The following is a 24,772-nucleotide window of genomic DNA, read 5'->3' as shown; positions in this document are numbered from 1 at the left end:
GTTGGAATAGAGAAATTAGGGTTCATTTTAAAACAAAGGCAAAACAGTTGTGAACTTTGTTGTGTTGCTGCAGTATAAAGTATACTATAACTTACAAAAAAGAGATATATATTAAAAATTAAATAAGCAGTGCAACAAGAGAACAAAAGTAGTGATGTAGTGTTCATAGGTCCAGGACTGTTAGGGAATCTGATGGCAGAGCTGCAGACTCTATTAACTGTGTGTCTTCAGGCTCCTGTACCTCCTCCTTGATGGTAGTAATGAGAAGACGGCTTACCCTGTACGATGGGTGTCCTTAATGATGGATGCTGCCCTCCTGAGGCATCACCTTTTGTAGATGTCCTCAAAGGTGCAAAGGCCCATGATAGAGCTGCAGTCTCTGCAGCTTTTCCAATCCTGTGCAGTGCCCCCCCCCCCACCATATCAGACGGTGATGCAGCCTGTTAAAATGCTCTCCATGGTACATCTGTGGAAATTTACTAGAGTCCTTGGTGACACGCCGAATCTCCTCAAACTCCTAATGAAGCAGTGCGTACAGGTTTACAGTGTAAAGATGTGATCTGGAATTCCCTGCCCAGTGATGGTGGGAACCAGCCCATTAGGAGCATCAATAGAGAAGAGCACATAGCATGCAGTACATCAGAAAGTGACAGTGGAAGACATTACCTCACCCACAGCACGGACAAGGGCACTGCTCGTTGTTTATTGAGGTTGTGTGTACAGTGACGTTTTTATTTGTGTACTGTTCAGAGAGATCAGACCATTAGGAAGTACATAGGAAGTGTGAAAAGAAAACAAGAACAGAATGAAGAATAAGGTGTTATAGTTACAAAGAAAGTGCAGTGCAGGTAGACAATAAGGTACAAGGCCAGAATGAGGTAGATTGGGAAATGAATAGCATATCTTTATTGGACAAAAGGTCTATTCAAGATTGCTGTGACAGTGGGGTAGATGCTCTCCTAGAGCTGGTGGCACAGGATATATCCATCTTGAAGAGGAAGGTGTATTCTAAAGGAAAGATGACACAACCATGGCTAACAAGAGAAGTCAAAGCCACATAAAAGCCAAAGAGAGGACATATAACAGAGCAAAAATAGTGGAAAGTTAGAGGATTGGGAAGCTTTTAAAAACCAACAGAAGACAACTAAAAAGCCATTAAGAAGGTAAAGATGGAATACAAAAGTAAGCTAGCCAATAATATTAACGAGAGTACCAAAAGTTTCTTTAGATACATGAAGTGAAAAAGAGAGGTGAGAGTGAATATCCATTAGACATAGGAGCAGAATTAGGCCATTCAGCCCATCAAGTCTGCTCTGCTATTCAATCATAACTGAACCTCTTTTCCCTTCCTCAGCTCCATTCCCCAGCCTCCGCCTTGTAACCTTTCATGCCACGGCCAATCAAGAACCTATCTATCTCTGGCTTAAATGCACCCAATGACCTGGCCTCCACATCTGCCTGTGGTAACATATTCCACAAATTCACCACCCTCTGGCTAAGGAAATTTCTCTACATCTCTGTTTTAAATGGAAGCCCCTCTATCCTGAGGCTCTACCGCCTTGTCCTAGACTCCCCCACCATGGGAAACATCCTTTTCACATCTACTATTAGCCAATCGCTTAAAATCTTTTACAGTTAATCGTCAAATCACAGAAAATTTTTAAGATAATGGTACTAAGATATCTGACCATTCTGAAATTAACAACGTATTTAAAGACTTTTACCTTAAGTTGTATCAGTCTGACTCTTCAGATGATACCTATATGAATGCTTTTTTCAGTAATATCAACATTCCTACATTGTCTGCTGATAGTCTAACACAGTTAGATCAGCCTATTTCCAATGAAGAGGTGGCTGAGGCTATACATGCTTTACATTCTGGTAAGACCCCAGGACCTGATGGCTTTCCTGGGGAGTTTTATATAACTTTCACTACGTTACTTACACCTTATTTATCCTCTGTTTTATCAGAGTCCTTTAAATCAGGTAAACTCCCTCAAGCTTTTTAATGAAGCTTTTATTTCTCTTATTCTTTAAAAAAAATCCAGCTGAATGTTCTTCATACAGACTGATTTCTTTATTAAATGTTGATGCAAAAATTTTATCCAAAATCTTAGCTCGGAGACTTGAATATATTTTACCATCTATTATATCACATGACCAGACAGGAATTATTAAAAATTGTTACTCACATTTTAATATATGTCGGTTATTGAATGTGATATATTCACCATCCAAAAAAAATCAGAGCGTATATTATCCTTAGATGCAGAAAAAGCCTTCCATAGGATTGAGTGGAATTATCTTTTTAAGACCTTAGAAAAGTTTAATTTTGGGCCTAATTTTATTTGTTGGGTTAAATTAATTTACTTGTCTCCTACCGCTCAGGTTATTACTAACTCTAAGCCCTTTAAATTTCTAAGCCCTTTAAATTACAGCGGGGAACTAGACAAGGATGCCCTCTTAATCCTTTATTTTTTGCTTTAGCTATAGAACCCTTCGCAATAGCATTTTGAGAATCTAAGGACATTTCTGGTATACTAAGGGAAGGTGTGACTCATAAAATTTTGTTATACGCTGATGATATTTTACTTTTTATCTCTAACAGTGAAACTTCTTTACCTTCGGTTCTTCCTTTAATTTCCCAGTTTAGTTATTTTTCAGGATATAAGCTGAACTTACATAAAAGTGAGCTATTTCCTTTAAATGACCTAATGCCATCAAATGCCAAATTTCTGTTCCAAGTTGTTACAAGTCAATTTATATATCTAGGTGTAACAATTACTAAAAACTTCAAGAAATTATTTAAAGAAAACCTAAACCCCTTATTGAATTATGTGAAAGAGACGCTTTCTAAATGGTCCTCTCTTTCTTTATCCCTAATTGGCCGAATTAATTCAATTAAAATGAAGGTTCTTTTTAAATTTTTATATTTTTTTCAGGCTTTACCTATTTTTATTCCTAAGACCTACTTTGATTCTTTAGATTCAATTTTAACATCTTATATTTGGAATAATAAACAAGCTCATTTAAGTAAAGTTTACCTGCAAAGAAATAAAGAGATGGGTGGATTAGCCCTACCCAATTTTAGGTTTTACTATTGGGCTGCCAATATAAGGAATATTACTTTTTGGTCCTATTATAATTATCGTAAAGATTGCCCATCATGGGTCTCCTAGAAGTTAATTCTGTAAAAAATTCCTCTGTTGTCTCTCTTCTTGGATCATACTCTTCTTTTTCAGTAAATAAAACAACAGGTAACATAATTGTTAAGCAAAGTTTAAGGATCTGGTCTCAATTTAGAAAATCTTTTAGTTTAGCGAATTTTTCATTATCATCTCCCATTCTCCTTAATTTTTTTTTATCCCTTCCATGACTGACAAAGTCTTTAAGGATTGGGATGAACTAGGTATTAAGTGTTTTTTGGATCTGTTTATCTCAGGGTCTCTTGCTTCATTTGACCAATTTGTCAACTAAATTTGCACTCCCAAAAACACATTTTTACAGATACCTTCAAATTCGAGATTTCTTACGTTTCCAATTAACTACGTTTCCTATAGGTCCTGATAAAAATTTACTGCATGATCTTTTAAATTTAAAACCTTTTGTTAATGGTGCTACTACCAGTATCTATAACCTGTTGAGTGATTCTAGACAAGACCTTTTAGATAAAATAAAAAAAGCTTGGGAGGATGACTTGAATTGTCAGTTTTCTGCTGAAAGATGGAATAAAATTCTTAAACAGGTTAATAAATCATCTTTCTGTGCTCATCATTCTCTTCTACAATTTAAAGTGGTTCATAGAGCTTACATTTCTAAACAGAAGCTGTCCAGTTTTTATCTGAATGTTTCTCCACTTTGTAATAAATGCAACTCTGCTGATGCCTCTTTAATTCATACGTTTTGGTTTTGTCCTAAAATTGAAATTTTGGCAGGAAGCATTCCATACCGTCTCACAACTTTTTAGGGTCCAATTTGACCCAAATTCCCTTACCGCCGTGTTTGGTATTATTACAAATGAAGATATAACTTTAAATGCTCCTGACCTACGGGTTTTAGTTTTTACCTCTCTTTTAGCAAGGAGAGCAATCCTGCTTAAATGGAAGGAGTCTACCCCTCCTACACATAGAAACATAGAAAATAGGTGCAGGAGTAGGCGATTCTGCCCTTCGAGCCTGCACCGCCATTCAATATGATCATGGCTGATCATCCAACTCAAAACCCTTGCACTGCTTTCTCTCCATACCCCCGATCCCTTTAGCCACAAGGGCCATATCTAACTTACTCTTAAATATAGCCAATGAACCGGCCTCAACTGTTTCCTGTGGCAGAGAATTCCACAGATTCACCACTCTCTGTGTGAAGAAGTTTTTCCTCATCTCGGTCCTAAAAGGCTTCCCCTTTATTCTTAAACTGTGACCCCTCGTTCTGGACTTCCCCAACATCAGAAACAATCTTCCTGCATCTAGCTTGTCCAATCCCTTTAGAATTTTATATGTTTCAATACGATCCCCCCTCAATCTTCTAAATTCCAGTGAGTATAAGCCTAGTTGATCCAGTCTTTCTTCATATGAAAGTCCTGCCATCCCAGGAATCAATCTGGTGAACCTTCTCTGTACTCCCTCTATGGCAAGAATGTCTTTCCTCAGATTAGGGGACCAAAACTGCACACAATATTCTAGGTGCGGTCTCACCAAGGCCTTGTACAACTGCAGTAGAACCTCCCTGCTCCCCTTTAATCCCTTCAATTTACCTAACACCACTTCCCTACTAACATGTATTTCCCTCAGTTCCTCCATCTCACTAGACCCTCGGTCCCTTACTATTTCTGGAAGATTATTTATGTCCTCCTTAGTGAAGACAGAACCAAAGTAGTTATTCAATTGGTCTGCCATGTCTTTGTTCCCTATGATCAATTCACCTGTTTCTGACTGTAAGGGACCTACATTTGTCCTAACCAATCTTTTTCTTTTCCCATATCTATAAAAGCTTTTACAGTCAGTTTTTATGTTCCCTGCCAGCTTTCTCTCATAATCTTTTTTCCCTTTCCTAATTAAGCCCTTTGTCCTCCTCTGCTGGACTCTGAATTTCTCCCAGTCCTCAGGTGTGCTGATTTTTCTGGCTAATTTATATGTTTCTTCTTTGGACTTGATACTATCCCTAATTTCCCTTGTCAGCCACGGATGCACTACCTTCCCTGGTTTATTCTTTTGCCAAACTGGGATGAACAATTGTTATAGTTCATCCATGTGATCTTTAAACGCTTGTCATTGCATATCCACCGTCAACCCTTGAAGTGTCATTTGTCAGTCTATCTTAGCTAATTCATGTCTCATACCTTCAAAGTTACCCTTCTTTAAATTCAGAACCTTTGTTTCTGAATTAACTATGTCACTCTCCATCTTAATTATGGTCACTCTTACCCAAGGGGCCTCGCACAACAAGATTGCTAACTAACCCTTCCTCATTGCTCAATACCCAATCTAGAATGGCCTGCTCCCCAGTTGGTTCCTCGACATGTTGGTTCAGAAAACCATCCCGCATACATTCCAAGAAATCCTCTTCCTTAGCAACCTTCCCAATTTGGTTCACCCAATCTATATGTAGATTGAAGTCACCCATTATAACTACTGTTCCTTTATTGCACACATTTCTAATTTCCTGTTTAATGCCATCCCCAACCTCACTACTACTGTTAGGTGGCCTGTACACAACTCCCACCAGCGTTTTCTACCCCTTAGTGTTATGCAGCTCTACCCATATCGATTCCACATCCTCCAGGCTAATGTCCTTCCTTTCTATTGCGTTAATCTCTTCTCTAACCAGCAACGTTACCCCACCTCCTTTTCTTTCCTGTCTATCCCTCCTGAATATTGAATATCCCTGGATGTTGAGCTCCCATCCTTGGTCACCCTGGAGCCATGTCTTTGTGATCCCAACTATATTATATTCATTAATAACTATCTGCACATTCAATCCATCCACCTTGTTACGAATGCTCCTCGCATTGTCACACAAAGCCTTCAGGCTTGTTTTTACAACACTCTTAGCCCTTATACAATTATGTTGAAAAGTGGCCCTTTTTGCTTTTTGCCCTGGATTTGCCTGCCTGTCACTTTTACTTTTCACCTTACTACTTTTTGCTTCTACCCTCATTTTACACCCCTCTGTCTCTCTGCACTTGTTCCCATCCCCCTGCCACATTAGTTTAAATCCTCCTGAACAGCAATAGCAAACGCTCCCCCTGGGATATTGGTTCCAGTCCAGCCCAGGTGCAGACCATCCTGTTCATACCGGTCCCACCTTCCCCCAGAACTGGTTCCAATGCCCCAGAAATTTGAATCCCTCCCCCTTGCACCAATTTTCAAGCCATGTATTCATCTGAAATATCCTCCTATTTCTACTCTGACTAGCACGTGGCACTGGTAGTAATCCAGAGATTATTACCTTTGTGGTCCTACCTTTTAGTTTATCTCCTAACTCCCTAAATTCACCTTGTAGGACCTCATTCCATTTTTTACCTATATCGTTGGTACCTATGTGCACCACGACCACTGGCTGTTCACCCTCCCACTCCAAAATGTCCTGCAGCCGCTCAGAGACATCCTTGACTCTTGCACCAGGGAGGCAACATACCATCCTGGAGTCTCGTTTGCGGCCACAGAAACGCCTATCTATTCCCCTTACAATCAAATCCCCTATCACTATAGCTCTCCCACTCCTTATCCTTCCCTCCTGTGCCGCAGAGCCACCCATGGTGCAATGAACCCGGCTGCTGCTGCCTTCCCCTGATGAGACATCTCCCCCAACAATATCCAAAACAGTATATCTGTTTAGGAGGGAGATGACCCCAGGGGACTCCTGCACTCCCTGCCTACTGCTACACTGTCTAGTGGCCACCCCTTCCCTTTCTGCCTGTGTAGCCTTTACCTGCGGTGTGGCCAACTCACTGAACGTGCTATTCACGACTTTCTCAGCATCGCGGATGCTTCAGTATGAATCCAATTGCAGCTCCAGACGCTCAATGTGGTCTGCCAGAAGCTGCAGTTGGACACACTTCCTGCACACATAGTCGTCAGGGACACTGGAAGTATCCCTGATTTCCCACATGCTGCAGGATGAACAAACAGGATTGAACATCTTCAATGGCTACATGATATTATGTCTTATTTAAATTTAGAGAAGATCCGCTGCTCAGTCTTAAATTCGAAACAATCTTTTTATGATATCTGCAGACCTTTCCTAAATTACTTTTCCAATTTATAAAGCTTAACAGTGCACAGACTTTTATGTATATTTCTATCTTCTCTTCTTAAGTGAATATGTTTTTTTTCTAATTATCCATTATCATCCATCAGCTTTTTTCTTTGGTAGTTGGTAGGGGGTTGACTTTTTTTTTAATATAAAAAATTTCTTTTATTATGTATGACCTACCTTTAAATTTTTGATTACGGTGTGGTATACCTTTATGTGATGTGTTATAACATTTTGATCAATTTTATTACAATATATGAATGTACACACTTTATGTTGAGATGTATCTATGTGTTGCACTCTGTAAATCTTGTTTCTTCTTCCAAAAATACCGTTAAAAAAAAAGAACCTATCTATCTCCTGCTTCAGTGCACCCAACGCCCTGACCTCCACACCTCCCCGTGGTAACATATTCCACAAATTCACCACCCTCTGGCTGAAGAAATGTCTCTACATCTCTGTTTTAAATGGAAGCCCCTCTATCTTGAGGCTCCTTGTCCTAGACTCCCCCACCATGGGAAACATCCTTTCCACATCTACTCTGTCTAGGCCTTTCAACATGCAAACGGTTTCAATGAGATTCCCTCATCCTTCTGAATTCCAGTGAGTACAGACCCAGAGCCAGCAGAATGCAGGGGGATCTCACTGAAACCCACCAAATGTTGAAACAACAAGATAAGGTGAATGTGGAGATATGTTACCTATGGTGGGGTATCCAGAACTAGAGAGCACAGCCTCAAAATTGAGGGGCGACCTTTTAAAACAGAAGTAAGGAGGATTTTTGTTAGCCAGAGAGTGGTGAATCTGTGGAATGCTCTGCCACAGACTGCAGTGGAGGCCAAATCCACAGGTATATTCAAAGTGAAAATTGATAGATTCCTGATTGGTCAGGGCAACAAAGGATATGATGAGAGGGCAGGTGTATGGGGTTATGTGGGATCTGGGATCAGCCATGATGGAATGGCAGAGCGGACTCGATGGGCTGAATGGCCTCATTCTGCTCCTGTGTCTTATCGTCTAAACATTCCTCACATGATAACCCTTTCATTCCTGGAGTCATCCTTGTGAACCTCCTCTGAACCCTACCCAATATCAGCACATCTACTCTTAAATAACGAGCCCAAAACTTTCACAATACTCAAGGTGAAGCCTCTCCAGTGCCTTATAAAGCTTCAGCATCACATCCCTGCTCTTGTATTCTGGACCTCTTGAAATGGATACTAACACTGCATTTGCCTTCCTCGCCACTGACTCAACCTTTAGGGTGTTCTGCACAAGGACTCCTAACTCCCTTAGCATTTTAGATTTTGGGATTTTCTCCCCACTTAGAAACTAGTCTGCATATTTATTTCTTCACTAAAGTGCATGACCATGCATTTTCCAACACAGCAATTCATTTGGCACTTTCTTGGCTATTTTCCTAATCTGCCTAAATCCTTCTGCAGCCTTCCTGTTTCCTCAACTCTTCCTGCCCCTCCTTCAATCTTTGTAGGATGTGGGAATTCATGGAACCTGATGGTCTCCCTGATGACTACACCTGCGGGAAGTGCAGCCAACTCCAGTTCCTGAATGACCGCATTAACGAACTGGAGCTGGATGAACTTAGGATCATCTGGGAGGCAGAGCAACTGATGGATACGACTTCTCAGCAGGTGGCTGCACCCAGAGTGCAGAATTCAGGGAGGAGATGGGTGAACACTGAGAGGTAAAAGGAGAAGGAAGTCAGTGCAGGGTCCCCCTGTGGCCATTCCCCTCAGCAACAGGTATAATACCCCTTTGGATACTGAGGAGGGGGGTGACCTATCTGGGCAAGGCAGCAGCAGCCAGATCAGTAGCACTGTGGTTGGCACTGAGCCTCAGAAGGTAGGGTGAAATCCCTGCTGAACATCACTGGTCACCAACCTCCATGCAGAATATGAACCACCTACAACCACTTTTTGCTTTCTGTGGGCAAACCAATTCTGGATCCATGAAGAAGGTCTGCTTGGATCCCATGCCTCATTACTTTCTCAATGAGCCTTGCATGGGGAACCTTATCAAGTGCCTTACTGAAATCCATATACACTACATCCACAGCTCTAGCTTCAAAAATGAGTTTTGTTACAACTTTAAAGAATTTAATCAGGTTCATAAATCATGATCTGCCCTGGACAAAGCCATGCTGACTACCCCTAATCAGATTATGTCTCTCTAACTGCTCATAAATACCGCCTCTCAGCACCTTCTCCAACAACTTGCCCACTACTGATGTAAAATTCACTGGTCTATAATTTCCTGGGTTATCTATACTCCCTTTCTTGAAAAAGGGAACAACATTTTCAACCCTCCAATTGTCTGGTACTTCTCCTGTCCCTATTGATGATGCAAAGATCATTGCAAGAGGCTCAGCAATCTCCCTCATTTCCCACAGTAGCCTGGGGTACATCTCATCCGGACTTTCTAATTTAATACTTTTCAAAAGCTCCAGCACATCCTCTTTCTTAATGTCTACATGCTCAAGTGTTTCAGCCTGCTGTAAGTCATCCCCACAATTGCCAAAGTCCTTTTCCCGGTGAATACTGAAGCAAAGTATTCATTAAGTACTTCCATTACCTCCTCAGACTCCATGTACGTTTCCACTATCGCACCTGATTGGTTCTATTCTCACTCGGCTCATTTTCTTGCTCTTCATATACTTGTAGAATGTCTTGGGATTTTCCTTCATCCTGCTCACCAAGACCTTCTCATGGCCCCATCTAGCTCTCCTAATTTTATTTATTATTTTATTTATTTATAAATGACTTGGATGAGGAAGTAGAAGGGTGGGTTTGTAAGTTTGTTGATGACACAAAGGTTGGTTGATATTGTGGATAGTGTGGAGGGTTGTCAGAGGTTACAGCAGGACATCGATAGGATGCAGAACTGGGCAGAGAAGTGGCAGATGGAGTTCAACCCAGATAACTGTGAAGTGGTTCATTTCAGTAGGTCAAATTTGAAGACAGAATGCAATATTAATGGTAAGACTCTTGGCAGTGTGAAGGATCAGAGAGATCTTAAGGTCCATGTCCATTGGACACTCAAAGCTGCTGCGCAGATTGACAGCATTGTTAGAAAGGCGTATGGTGTGTTGGCTTTTATCAACCGTGGGACTGCGTTCAAGAGCCGTTAAGTAATGTTGCAGCTACATAAGACTTTAGTTAGACCCCACTTGGAGTACTGTGTTCAGTTCTGGTTACCTCACTACAGGAAGGATGTGGAAACTATAGAGAAAGTACAGAGGAGATTTACAAGGATGTTGCCTGGATTGGGGAGCATGTCTTATTAGAATAGGTTGAATGAACTTGGCCTTTTCTCCTTGGAGTGATGGAGAATGAGAAGTGACCTGATTGAAGTGCATAGGATGATGAGAGGCAGTGATCAAGTGGATAGTAAGAGGGGTATAGTTTTAAGGTGCTTGGAATGTCAGGGGTAGATTTTTCACACAGAGGGTGGTGGGTGTGTGGAATGCACTGCTGGTGATAGTGGCAGAGATGGATACAATAAGAGACTCTTGGATAGGTACATGGAACTTAGAAAAATAGAGGGCGATACCATAGGGAAATTCAAGAATAGGTAATATGGTCAGCACAACATTGTGGGCTGAAGGGCCTGTAAAGTGCTGTAGGTTTCTATGTTCTTAGGGTTCCTTTAACTTAAGCTCCCGAGTCACCTCCGGTTTGTTACATAACACCCAATCCGGTATAGCTGATCCCCTAGTAGGCTCAATGACAAACTGCTCTAAAAACCCATCTCGTGGGCATTCAAAGAACTCACTCTTTTGAGATCCGTTACCAACCTGATTTTCCCAATTGACCTGCATGTTAAAATTTCCCATGACTATCAAAAAATTGTCCTTTTGACATGTCTTCTATTTCCTGTTGTAACCTGTGGTCCACATCCCACCCTACTTTAGGGAGGCCTGTATATAACTGCCATCAAGATCCTTTTATCCTTGCAGTTTCTTAACTCAACCCACACGGATTCAACATCTTCCGATTCTATTTCACATCTTTCTACTGATTTGATGCCATTCTTTACCAGCAGAGCCACACCACCCCCTCTGCCTACCTTCCTATCCCTCCTATACAACGTGTAACCTTGCTCACTCAGCCCCCAAGCACCACCCTACCCACTGCAGAATAGTTCCTGCCCCCCCACCCACTGTATTATAACTCCTGCCCCCTCCCCCAGCCATTGTAGTGTAACTTCAGCCCCCCACCCACCGTGGTACAACTGTTGTCACTGGGTAGGACGGCGGCTCCCCGCCCCCTCGGGAACGCACCTGTGACGGGTCAGGAATCCCTCGCTCTCTCCTCAGTTCTGGGTTTTTCGGGCGGTCCAACAACGCGGAAGCAGCGAGGATTTTTCTCCTCGGGATTTCCAGGCTCTCCGGCTATAAAACGCGATGCGCGGCGAAGCTGGGGAGATCGGATCGGCGGATGCAGCGAGGAGAGCGGCTCGGAAACCAGGGGGCGATGTGGGCCGTGCAGGTGAGAGAGGTCCCCGGGGTCCGCAAGCCAGAAGAGGCGGCACTCAGCCAGAGTACGAGGATGCAGGGGGAGGAGTGAGGGAAAAAGGACGGAGAGGGTAGAGGGGTGCAGGGGAGGGGGAAAGAGGAGTGGAGGTGTGAAAGTGAGGGGATAAGAGATAGTGGAAATCGGGGGTATGGAGGGAGCAGGGATGGAGGTGGAAGAGAAACGGAGGATGGAGGGGAAAGGATGAAGAGCGAGCTGGAATGGAAGAGTGTCAGGGCGTCGGGGAAGCAGAGTGTGCAGGTGTGAAGAAACAGGGAGAGAGGGTGGATGGAAGTGGGAAAAGGGATTAAGGAGTGGAGGAGACGGGGAGAGGAGGTGCAGGGTGATGGCGAGGAACGAGGCAAGGAAAACAGCCGGATAGAGTGAACGGGGATGGAGAGTGGAGAGAGAGAGAGAGAGAGAGAGTGGAGGGGAGAATGAGAGTCAGGGTGGGGAAGGGGTAGGAGAGAGGGGGAGTGGGAGAGGGAGGGATATTTCCTGCGGGATGAGCTTTGGCCGAGGTCAAGGGCAACTGGACGTCGATTCGCCGATGTTCAGGGACGGCAGGGTGCGGATTGGCCGGAGTTCAGGGTCAGCGGGACGGGGATTGGCCGGAGTTCAGGGCCAGTAGGATGAGCAGTGGCAGAGTTCAATTGCAGCCTGACGGGGATTGGCCGGAGTTCAGGGTCAGCGGGACGGGGATTGGCCGGAGTTCAGGGTCAGCGGGACGGGGATTGGCCGGAGTTCAGGGTCAGCGGGACGGGGATTGGCCGGAGTTCAGGGTCAGCGGGACGGGGATTGGCCGAGCTCAGGGTCAGCGGGACGGGGATTGGCCGGAGTTCAGGGTCAGCGGGACGGGGATTGGCCGAGCTCAGGGTCAGCGGGACGGGGATTGGCCGGAGTTCAGGGTCAGCGGGACGGGGATTGGCCGGAGTTCAGGGTCAGCGGGACGGGGATTGGCCGGAGATCAGGGTCAGCGGGACGGGGATTGGCCGGAGTTCAGGATCAGCGGAACGAGGATTGGCCGGAGTTCAGGGTCAGCGGGACGGGGATTGGCCGGAGTTCAGGGCCAGTAGGATGAGCAGTGGCAGAGTTCAATTGCAGCCTGACGGGGATTGGCCGGAGTTCAGGGTCAGCGGGACGGGGATTGGCCGGAGTTCAGGATCAGCGGGACGGGGATTGGCCGGAGTTCAGGGTCAGCGGGACGGGGATTGGCCGGAGTTCAGGGTCAGCGGGACGGGGATTGGCCGAGCTCAGGGTCAGCGGGACGGGGATTAGCCGAAGTTCAGGGGCAGCAGGATGAGTAGTGGCCGAGTTTAAGGGCAGTTGGAAGCTGATTGCCGCAGCTCGGGGACAGCGCAATGCGGATTGCGGCAGGTGAGGGGCAATTGAACGGGGATTACTTGAGGTCAGGTCATCGCTGCAGCCTCCTCATGTCTCCTGTTGCCCTCCCTCCGCCTTCCCCAGCTTCTCATGATCGTATCCATGTGGGTGAGTCTCGGACAGACGGGCCGGCCGAGACGAGAGGGTCGCAATCAGTGTTTCGCCGCTGAGGAGCTGGATGTCCCGGGCAAAGTGTTGCAGAAACTGCTGCGCAGGGCCAACGCGGGACACTTGCTCTCTGTCAACCTAGTGGAACAGCTGGAGCGGCAGCAGGTGCGGCAGGGACATTGCCCCAAGATGGGGCACCAGTCAATTCACAACCCCAAAATCAGACACCGCTCCATCTCCCCCTGGGAGTACAGGTACGGGCTCTGAGTGTCACCGTGGGTGCGGACATGGGGACTGGTGTTGGGGGGAACGGACTGGGATAGGGGGTGGCACTGGGCAAGAGTCAGTGGTGGGGCTGAAGGAGGATCGGACGGTGTGAGAGATGAAGGGGATGCGATCGGCTGGAATTGCCGCTGCGTATTGGATACGGGTTGGGACGGTTGCGGCTCCGGTGGGCTGTGTCACGGGAGCTCTCGGCCCACTCATTGATATCCGCCCGTTTTCAATTCCAGAATTGACTACGACGAGAACCGCTACCCCTCGAAGCTGGCCTTCGCTCGCTGCCTATGTGACGGCTGCATCGACGCCGAGAGCGGCGAGGAGACGCTGGCTCTGAACTCGGTGCCCCTCAAACAGAGCATGTTGGTTCTGCAGAGGCAAGCGTGCGCGGGGCGAGACGATCGCTACAGCTTGGAGCTGAAGTACATTCAAGTGCCGGTGGGCTGCACCTGCGTCCTGCCCCGGAGCCACTAGCCCCGTCCGGCGGCTTACTCGGCCGGCTTCTTCAGGGGCCTGACAGCGCCGGCCGGCCGGCCGCAGTTTCTGCTCGACGGGTCCCGGGTCCACCGCGCAGAGCAACCACCTCCCAAGTCAGTCCCCGGCCGCTCGACCCACCGTGGCTGTGCTGTACACCAAGCCTTATCCGGGATGTTGGCTGGATTGTGTGGGGCGAGTTTGTACAGGGGGAGTGGCGTGGCTGCGGTTGTTCTGCATGACGGCACCGTCCTGTGCTGAATACCTGTGTATTGGCATCCTGTAGTCATTGTGTGACTGCGCGTTATCTCACGTGTTTATTACCGAGTTTTATTCGCGTTAACTTACTCCACCTTCTCTCTGTAACCGGGCAAAACGTTTGTGTCCCAACGGACAATTTATATTTATGATCATAGTGTCGTCACACAGACCCTCGGCCCGTCGAGGCGCTGCTGTCGTCTCGTTTGATTCGCGTCCTGTCCGCGGCCGCGGTCCGAGGACTTCCTGTGTCTGTCTGTGACTTTATTCCCGTTGTTATACTTTACATTAAAGTATTGAGCCGAGATTAGTCTCGGGGCTTAATCCGTGAGGGTGGCGGTATTACTGACTGTGACCAATATCAGATATTGGGATATTCCATCCATGGCCCTGGAATTCAGGGTGTTTCCAGACAGGGATGTAGCCGGTGCTGCAGAAATGTGGCCGTTCTGTCTCCCTGTGACACGTTCCCGGCGAGGAGGAGGTGGACCTTGCTTTAGAGCGGGGGATCCCTACCCACCGCCACGACCCCTGGTGCCTCTCTCCCCTTAGCAGGGACATGGAGAGGGGCAGGAGTAACAGGGTGAATCGCGGCTTGGGGATATCCAATGCCGAACAGGGAACATCGCAGCCGTGGGGTCCAATTCCAGACCAGCGAATTACTTTGTGTGGGGGGAATTCCTGCCTCCCTAACGTATTTTTATATATTTAACGAGATAATTAAGATTTATTTATATAAGTTATATATTCAGATTCTATTTATAGATATATAAAGGTCGCCTAACAGGATTTTAATAAAAATATTGACAAAGTCCCGCATAATTGACTGCTCAGAAAGGTTGAATTGCACGGAGTCCGGGGCGAGCTGACAAACTGTCCTGAATTTCTCGGTGATCGGAGGCAGAAATTTGTGGTAGAAGGTTGTTCGAACTTCACTAAGCACTGGGTAGACCGCAGACGGGCACCACACCGCAAGGACGGTGTAGTTCCGTTCGGGAGGGTGCAGAAGACATGCTGGAGGACGTTCATAATACGGAGCGATTGGACAGGCTGGACTTGTTTACCCTGGAGTTAAGGAGGCTGAGTTGGGTGAGGGGTTGTGTTTAAGCGAAGAGGCACAGTTAGGGTAAACCGTCAGCATCCTTTTCCCGTGGGGGGCGCAAAAAAAAACAGCTTTGATGTGGGTTTGCCAGTGACACTTGTGAAATTTGTTGTTTTGGGGCAATTGTACATTGCAATATATAATAATAAAAGCTATAAATGACAATAAGAAAATATATTTAAAATCCATTAAGTAAGTCCTGCAAAAAGAGAGAAAGATAGTGAGGTAATGTCAATGTGTTGTTCATTGTCCACTCAGACTCTGGTGGTGGAAGGGAGAAGCTGTTCCTGAAACGTTAAATGTGGGTCTTCAGGCTCCTGTACCTCTTGGCTGATGGTAGGAATGAGGAATGGTCTGTCCTGGGACATCTTTAAGGATCCATAGACATCCTTAATGATGGATGCCGTTTTGTTTTGAGCGATCGCCTTTTGAAGGTGCCCTCGATTCTGGGGAGGCTGGTGCCCATGATGGAGCTGACGGAGTTTACAACTTTCTGCATGTTGTTTCCGATCCTGTCCATACCAGACAGTGATGCAACCAGTTAGAACGCTCTCCACGGGTCACCTGCAATTTAAGATGAGAGCGCGGGGGTTTCGATGGATTTGGGTGACACGAGGGGGCGCTTGATATCGGGAACTCACTGCCAGGGAAGGCGTTGGACTCTGATACAGTCACTGCCTTAAAGAAGCTTTTGGACAGCCAGGTAACCAGGCCTGGCATTAGTGTACATAAGCACAGCTAGCATGGATATTTTGGGCCGAAGCCTCCCATTTTGTACTGTACGACTGTGACTGTAATGTAGAACAACGTGCGTGACTTTAGTTCGGTTACAGGCGAATGTGAACGGAATTCTTCCCGAGAGGACGAAAAGCAACTAACTGCAGATACTGAAGTTCTGAAATAAAGCAGGAAGTGCTGGAAATTCTCAGCGGGTCAGGCCTCTGCAGAAATATTCAGCGGAATATTTCTTTCTCGTGCACTGACGCAATATGTTTGCTCAGATTCTGAATGTAATTTGTTATAACTTTCTGCCTTTTTGTTACATGAAAATAAAGTTGAGGTCTAATTTTAATCTCCTGATCTTGTTGCTGGTGTCGGTTCCACCTACAGAAACGTAGAACAGTACAGCACATTGCGCACGTGTTCATGTCCCTTACCAAACGGCTCTTAAAAGTTCCTAACGTTCTGACTACTATCACCCCACACAACACATTCCAGGCACCCGTGTAAAAAAAAAATGCCCCTCACATCTCCTTTGAAATTACCCCCTCTCACCGTAACTATTAGGTATTTCAGCTCTGGGGGATAAAAGAGACTGACTGTCCAGTCATGCCAACATTGAAACATACCGGAGTGATTGATAAGTTCGTGGCCCAAGGTAAGAGAAGTCAATTTTAGAAAACCGAGCTCATTCATTTTTCTACATAGTCCCCTCTTACATTTACATACATAGTCCAGCGGTCGTGGAGCTTACTGATCTTGGACCTGGACCTGATACGTTTGTGGCCTAAAGTAGAAGGAGATGAGTTATACAGCTCTCGTTACATGCACATGCAGGTCAATTCTTCCAGTGATTATGCAGAAAGTTTGAAGTTAATAACTCATCTCCTTCTACCTCAGGCCAAGAACTTATCAATCACCCCTGATCAGTTATTAACTGATGTTATTAACTTCAAACTTTCTGCATAATCACTCAAAGAGTTGAACTTCAGGCCTAATCAAGTCCAGAAGATTAATTGTTTAATACTGTGCCATAAACTACGCTTCCTTAGTTTGATCGATTCTTTGTCTTTGGAATTTTGTAGTCTAACGGTTTTGTACGTTTTTCTTTTGAACAATTCTCTCCTCTATTCTCGTATACTCTCATAATTAGTTTCTGTTCTTATCGTATTTTTTCAACACGTTGAGTTAACTTTTTACAACATGATATTTTCAACTCTTTTTTAAGCTCTTTTGAATATTATTTAGTCTGTCCACTCCAGAAGTTTAACCGTTTATTTCTGCTTCATATAACCTTGGTCCCTCTGTTCGGCTGATCAATTCCATATAACCATATAATAATTACAGCACAGAAACAGGTAATCTCGACTCTTCTGGTCTGTGCTGAACGCTTTCTCTCACCAAGTCCCACTGACACGTACTCAGCCCACAACCCTCCATTCCTTTCCTGTCCATATACCTATTCAATTTTACTTTAAATGACGATATCAAACCTGCCTCTACCACTTCTACTGGAAGCTCGTTCCACACAGCTACCACTCTCTGAGTAAACAAGTTCCCCCTCGTGTTACCCCTAAACTTTTGTCCACTAACTCTCAAATCATGTCCTCTTGTTTGAATCTCCCCTACTCTCAATGGAAAAAGCCTATCCACGTCAACTCTATCTATCCCCTTCATTATTTTAAATGCCTCTATCAAGTCCCCCCTCAACCTTCTACGCTCCAATGAACAGAGACCTAACTTGTTCAACCTTTCCCTGTAACTTAGGTGCTGAATCACAGGTAACAGTCTGGTATATCTCCTCTGTACTCTCTACTTTGTTGACATCTTTCCTATAATTTGGTGACCAGAACTGTACACAGTACTCCAAATTCGGCCTTACCAATGCCTTGTACAATTTTAGCATTACATCCTAACTCCTATACACAATTCCCTGATTTATAAAGGCCAACATACCAAAAGTTTTCTTCACCACCCTATCCACATTGGATTCCACCTTCAGGAAACTATGCACCATTATTCCTAGATCACTCCGTTCTATTGCATTGTTCAATGCCCTACCATTTACCATGTATGTCCTATTTGTATTATTCCTACCAAAATGTAGCACCTCACACTTATCAGCATTAAACTCCATCTGCCATCATTCACCCCACTCTTCTAACTGGCCTAAATCTCTCTGCAAGCTTTGAAAATCTATTTCATTATCCACAATGCCACCTACCTTAGTATCATCTGCACACATTAATCCAATTTACCACCCCATCATCCAGATCATTAATGTATATGACAAAGAACACTGGACCCAGTACAGATCCCTGAGGCACACCACTAGTCACTGGCCTCCAACCTGACAAACAGTTATCCACCACTACTCTCTGGCATCTCCCATCCAGCCACTGTTGAATCCATTTTACTACTTCAATATTAATACCTAACGATTGAACCTTCCTAACTAATCTTCTGTGCGGAACCTTGTCAAAGGCCTTACTGAAGTCCATATAGACAACATCCACAGCTTTACCCTCATCAACTTTCCTAGTAACCTCTTCAAAAAATTCAATAAGATTTGTCAAACATGACCTTCCACGCACAAATCCATGTTGACTGTTTCTAATCAGACCCTGTCTATCCAGATAGTTATATATACCATCTCTAAGAACACTTTCCATTAATTTACCCACCACTGACGTCAGACTGGCAGGCTGATAATTGCTAGGTTTACTCTGAGAACCTTTTTTAAACAATGGAACCACATGAGCAATACGTCAATCCTCCAGCACCATCCCCGTTTCTAATGACATTTGAAATATTTCTATCAGAGCCCCTGCTATTTCTACAGTAACTTCCCTCAAGGTCCTAGGGAATCTCCTGTCAGGATCCGGAGAGTTATCCACTTTTATATTCCTTAAAAGTGCCAGTACTTCCTCCTCTTTAATTGTCATAGTTTCCATGACTTCCCTACTTGTTTTCCTTACCTTACACAATTCAATATCCTTCTCCTTGAAGAAAAGAAATTGTTCAAAATCTCCCCCATCTCTTTCGGCTCCACACATAGCTGTCCACTCTGATTCTCTATGGAACTTTTTTATCCCTCACTATCCTTTTGCTATTAATATAACTGTAGAAACCCTTTGGATTTATTTTCACCTTACTTGCCAAAGCAACCTCATATTTTCATTTAGCTTTTCTAATTTCTTTCTTAAGATTCTTCTTACATTCTTTATATTCCTCGAGCACTTCATTTACTCCATGCTGCCTATATTTATTGTAGATATCTCTCTTTTTCCTAACCAATTTTCCAATATCCCTTGAAAACCTTGGCTCTCTCAAACTTTTAACCTTTCCTTTCAACTTAACAGGAACATAAAGATTCTGTACCCTCAAAATTTCACCTTTAAATGACTATTTCCCTATTACATCCTTCCCATAAAATAATTTGTCCCAATCCATTGCTTCTAAATCATTTCGCATCTCCTCACAGTTATCCTTTCTCCAATCAAAAATCTCAACCCTGGGTTCCATCATATCCTTCTCCATAATTATATTGAAACTAATGGCATTGTGATCACTGGACCCGAAGTGCTCCCCAACACGTACCTCCTTCACCTGACCTATTTCATTCCCTAACAGAAGATCCAACACTGCCCCTTCTCTAGTTGGTACCTCTATGTATTGCTGCAAAAAACTATCCTGCACACATTTTACAAACTCCAAACCATCCATCCCTTTTACAGTATGGGCTTCCCAGTCTATGTGTGGAAAATTTAAATCTCCCACAATCACAACCCTGTGCTTACTACAAATATCTGCTATCTCCTTGTAAATTTGCTCCTCCAATTCTCACTCCCCATTAGGTGGTCTATAATACACCCCTATAAGTGTTACTACACCTTTCCCATTCTTCAATTCCACCCAAATAGCCTCCCTAGACGAGCCCTCTAATCTATCCTGCCAGAGCACCGCTATAATATTTTCTCTGACAAGCAACGTAACACCTCCCCCTCCGGTCCCTCTGATTCTATCACACCTGAAGCAAAGAAGTCCAGGAATACTTAGTTGCCAATCACACCCCTCCTGCAATCATGTTTCACTAATAGCTACAACATCATATTTCCAGGTATCAATCCATGTTCTACGCTCATCCACCTTTCTTACAATTCTCCTAGTATTAAAATAAATGCATTTAAGAAATTCTCCACCTCTTCCTCTCTGTTTATCTCTAACAGTACAAATTCGTTGCAATATTGCATTTTATTTGTTTATTACTTTTTTTGAACAATTCTTTTTTCTTTTGATATATTTTCATAAATAATCCTTTTTCTTCTCGTATTTTTATTTTTTCTGTTTAGAAAATTAATAGACTTCAGTAATTTTTTTCTTAGAAATGTTTCTTTGCAAACACTTTGTTTTGGATTTTTTAGGTTCTTTTGAAGGTTATGTAGTCTAGGTTGGAACTCATTCTGCACTAATCTTTTTTTCTCTTGGAGCTTTGCCAGTACGATGTTGGGGGGTGGGATTTATCAGTAGATTAGCCTTTGTCGTCTCTTGGGCGATTTTTTTTTGGGGGGGAGGGCGGGACTGGGCTGTTTTTTTTTTCTCTTTTTCCTTTTTATCAGCTGTTTGGTTATCATCGCCTCATCTATTGCATGCTTAAGTACTTTGGATTCTTTGTATATTCCAGTGGTTTATGTGTTTAACCTCTGTTTTAAACATATTTAAATGGTACAGAATATTAATTTTCTTAGTGTAAATGTGGAAGGTTTAAACCACCCTGTGAAACGCAATAAGGTTTTTACTTACATTATGAAATTGAAAGCCTCGAGTATTTTTTTACAAGAAACACGTGTTCACAGATCTGACTGTGGATTTTTGTTCAAACGTTGCAATGGTCTAGCTTTTTATTCTTCCTTTCAAGCCAAGGCCAGAGGTACTTCGATTTTGATTGACAGTTCAACACGATGTAATATCTGACCCCAATAGGCGGTTCATTATAGTCTCAGGGAAGTTAGATAACAAACTAATAGGTTTTGCCAATCTCTATGCTCCGAATATTGATGATCCCGGCGTTTTTGAATGTACTTTTTCTTTTTTACCAGACTTAAATTTGTACTCTTGGGAGGTGATTTTAGTTGCTGTTTTGACCCTGTTTAAGACCGTTCATCTTCAAAACGATTGAATATTAGTAGATCTGCCTCCTATATCCAATCTTTTCTAATGAAATGTGACATTATTGATATTTGGTGTTTTTTTTACACCCAACAAGTAGAGAATATTCCTTTTTTTCTCATGTTCATCATATCTATTCCAGGATTGATTCTTTTTTTGTCAATACTCATTTGATACCATATTACGTTTGATCCTGTGAATATAAAGAAATTGCTGTTTCAGATCATGCACCCATCTTTTTATCTTTAAATCTTCCTGATGTTTCTCAATCAAACAGATTTTGTCATTTTAATCCAATTTTACTATAGGAGAAGAGTTTTTAAAATGTTTTAGAGAGTCAAGTTACTTTTTTCTTTGAAGAGAATACGCTAGATGGCACTTCTAGCCTTACTATTTGGGATGCTTTCAAGGCTTATATTAGAGGCTAATTATTTCCTATACAGCAAGTATTAAGAAAAAAGCTAATAAGGAGTGAACTGATATAGCCAATCAGCTGAAACATTTAGATTAAAAATATACTTCCGATCTGGATCCCGTCTTATATAAAAGACATGTTTAAGTTAAAACTAAATATGATCTGCTCTTAACTCACCCTATTGAAACTCAACTTTTAAAAGATAAAAGTCATTTTTATGTTCATGGTGATAAAACTAGCAAACTTTTGGCTAATCAACTTAAAACTTTAATAGTTAAATGTCAAATTAAGGAAATCTCCAAAGCAAGTGGTGATATAACTTCTGATCAATTAGAAATAAACAATACTTTTTTAGAAGTTTTACTCTAAACTGTGTAGCTCCGATTCCCCTGAAGCCAATTTTGCTAGCAATAATTTTCTAGATTGTTTAAATGTTCCCTCATTTTCTGAGGTTATTCAAAAATGGTTAGATCAACCTTTCTTCTGAGGAAATTACCCGAGTTATCCATTCTCTGAATTCGGGGAAGGCTCCGAGTTCTGATGGATTTTCTGGAGAGTTTTATAAGACTTTTGCTCCTTTGCTTAATCCTCATTTACTTTCTGTCCTTTCTGACTCTTTTCAATTAGGTAGGTTACCACAATATTTTTATGATGCCTGTATTTCACTTATTCTTAAAAATAATAAAGATCCAACTGATTGCTCTTCCTACAGACCTATTTCTTTACTTAATGTTGATGCTAAAATTTTATCTAAACTTTTGGCCCATAGGATGGAAAACATTCTGCCTTCTATTATCTCTGATGACCAGACCCGATTTATTAAAAATCGTTAGTCTCATTTTAACATTCGTCACTTACTGAATGTTATTTACTCTCCCTCTAAAGAAATTTCGGAATGTGTGATTTCTTTAGATGCTGAGAAACCTTTTGACCTGGTTGAATGGAATTATTTATTTAAAGTATTAGAAAAATTTAACTTTGGGTCCAATTTTATTCAATGGATTAAATAACTTTATTTATCTCTCACTGCGCAGGTTCTTACTAACTCTCAGAGTTCTAAACCATTTAGTCTCTAATGTGGAACCAGACAAGGATGTCCTTTGAGTCCTTTGCTTCTTGATTTGGCTTTAGAGCCTTTAGCCATCGTGTTTCTTGAATCTGTTGACATCTCGGGGTATCACTCATAAGTTGTTGCTTTATGCTGATGACCTTTTTCTCTACATCTCTAATGTGGAGTCCTCTCTACCCTCAATACTTTCTTTACTTTCTGAATTTAGTCAGTTCTCAGGATATAAACTTAATCTTCATAAGGATGAACTTTTTCCTTTGAATAATTTAATATCATTCAACGCTGATCTTCCTTTTAAAATTGTGTTACGTACCCCGTAACTGGGTTAACAGACCAGCAGAAAAGGACTGATATGTTGGAGTCTGGTGGTACCGTAACTAAAGGTGTTTATTAGTAAACTAAACAATACAGTATCAAAAAAAAAGCCAATATACATATAAAACAGGTTAGCAATAATAAACATAGAAGCGTAGAAATAATAATCAATAATAAGAAACAAACTCTATCAATGTCTAGGGGTAAATGAATTGTCATAGAAGAATATAAAGTTCAGTTCAGTTTGTGCTGAGGTAGTTGTTAAGGCGTATTCATCTGCTAGCTTGGCAGATTCTGATATGGACTTATTCTTCTTCTCGTTCAGGTATGTCCGGATACTATCCAAAACACAACCTTTAAATTCTTCGATCAGAATCAACTCTCTTAGGTGGTAGGAATCCTCCTCCACCCCTTCTGCAGCGCACCAACGGTCAAAGTACGCACACTTGTCATAGGCAAACTCTGTGAACGTCTGATTCCACAGTTTCCTTGAGTCCCTGAACTTTTGTCTATATGCTTTGGGTACCAGCTCATAGGCCCGAAGGATAGCCTGATTAGCTTCCTCATAATCCTCTGCAAGCTCCGCAGACAACGCCGCATATGCTCGATGAGCCTTCCCTTTAACACACTTTGTAACAACACCACCCACTTATCTCTGGGCCACTTCTGGTTCATGGCCACTTTTTCAAAATGCAAGAATTACTGATCAATGTCTGTCTCCTCGAACGGAGGTACCAACCTAATCTCCTGACTAACATTAAACTTCTCCCCACTGTCTGGCCCACTATCCACACATTGCTATTTCTCCCTCTCAAACTGTCGCTGTTTTTCTGCCTCCTCCGCCTCCAATGTAATTCCCTCCAGCCGCATCTCTTCTAGACATAACTGGACGTCCCCTTTCCCGATAGGAAAGTGTTCTAACACCTCCGGCTTGAATATCTGCCTCGCGACATCATGTTCAGCTATTTTACATTGTATCTCAGCCTTCGTCATCCCTTTCTTAACCTCCTTGAGTTCCAAGGTCTCCACCATTTCCCACAACTCAGACTTTTTAGCCTTCTGTAAACCCACAGGGTCCGGACTTAACAGAAACTCATCAACATCCATTTCTGCTGTCTGCCACTCTGGTATCTCACACAACCAGAACAGATTAAGGGAATTCCACCCCGATTCACTGGCCTCCCAATTTGGTAATCAAATCCTGGAAATGAGGCCCCAATGTGTTACGTACCCCGTAACTGGGTTAACAGACCAGCAGAAAACGACTGATACGTTGGAGTCTGGTGGTACCGTAACTAAAGGTGTTTATTAGTAAACTAAACAATACAGTATCAGAAATGCAAATATACATATAAAACAGGTTAGCAATAATAAACATAGAAGTGTAGAAATAATAATCAATAATAAGAAACAAACTCTATCAATGTCTAGGGGTAAATGAATTGTCATAGAAGAATATAAAGTTCAGTTCAGTTTGTGCTGAGGTAGTTGTTGTTGTGTTTTAATTGTTGGAGGGAGAGAGACAGCGAGCAAGAGATTGAGCAGCTGCAGCCAGCAAACCTTCTGTTGTTTTCTTATTCTGTTGTACCGTTGTTGTCATTCAGTTTTGACCCCTCTGTTCTCAGCTAGACCGTTCTTCCGTGGTGGACTCGTCACTCTGGCATGAGTGGACACACACACAAGTCCCCACTGGC

General features: G+C 43.1%; 1 protein-coding gene across 1 annotated transcript in view; it reads left to right on the top strand.

The window, feature by feature from the left end:
* The window catches only part of LOC132406642 (uncharacterized), a 55,119-nt gene extending 38,710 nt beyond the window's left edge, over positions 1-16,409 (top strand). Inside the window, exons 2-4 of the mRNA XM_059992444.1 lie at positions 11,523-11,762; positions 13,254-13,531; positions 13,790-16,409. Coding sequence (XP_059848427.1) covers positions 11,523-11,762; positions 13,254-13,531; positions 13,790-14,030 — 759 coding nt within the window. The 3' untranslated portion in view covers positions 14,031-16,409. The remainder of the gene's footprint in view (positions 1-11,522; positions 11,763-13,253; positions 13,532-13,789) is intronic.
* Positions 16,410-24,772: the final 8,363 nt, after the last annotated feature.

This window comes from Hypanus sabinus, chromosome 17, assembly GCF_030144855.1.
Source record: "Hypanus sabinus isolate sHypSab1 chromosome 17, sHypSab1.hap1, whole genome shotgun sequence".
Lineage (NCBI taxonomy): Eukaryota > Metazoa > Chordata > Chondrichthyes > Myliobatiformes > Dasyatidae > Hypanus > Hypanus sabinus.
This window is presented reverse-complemented; position numbering and strand designations above follow the sequence as displayed.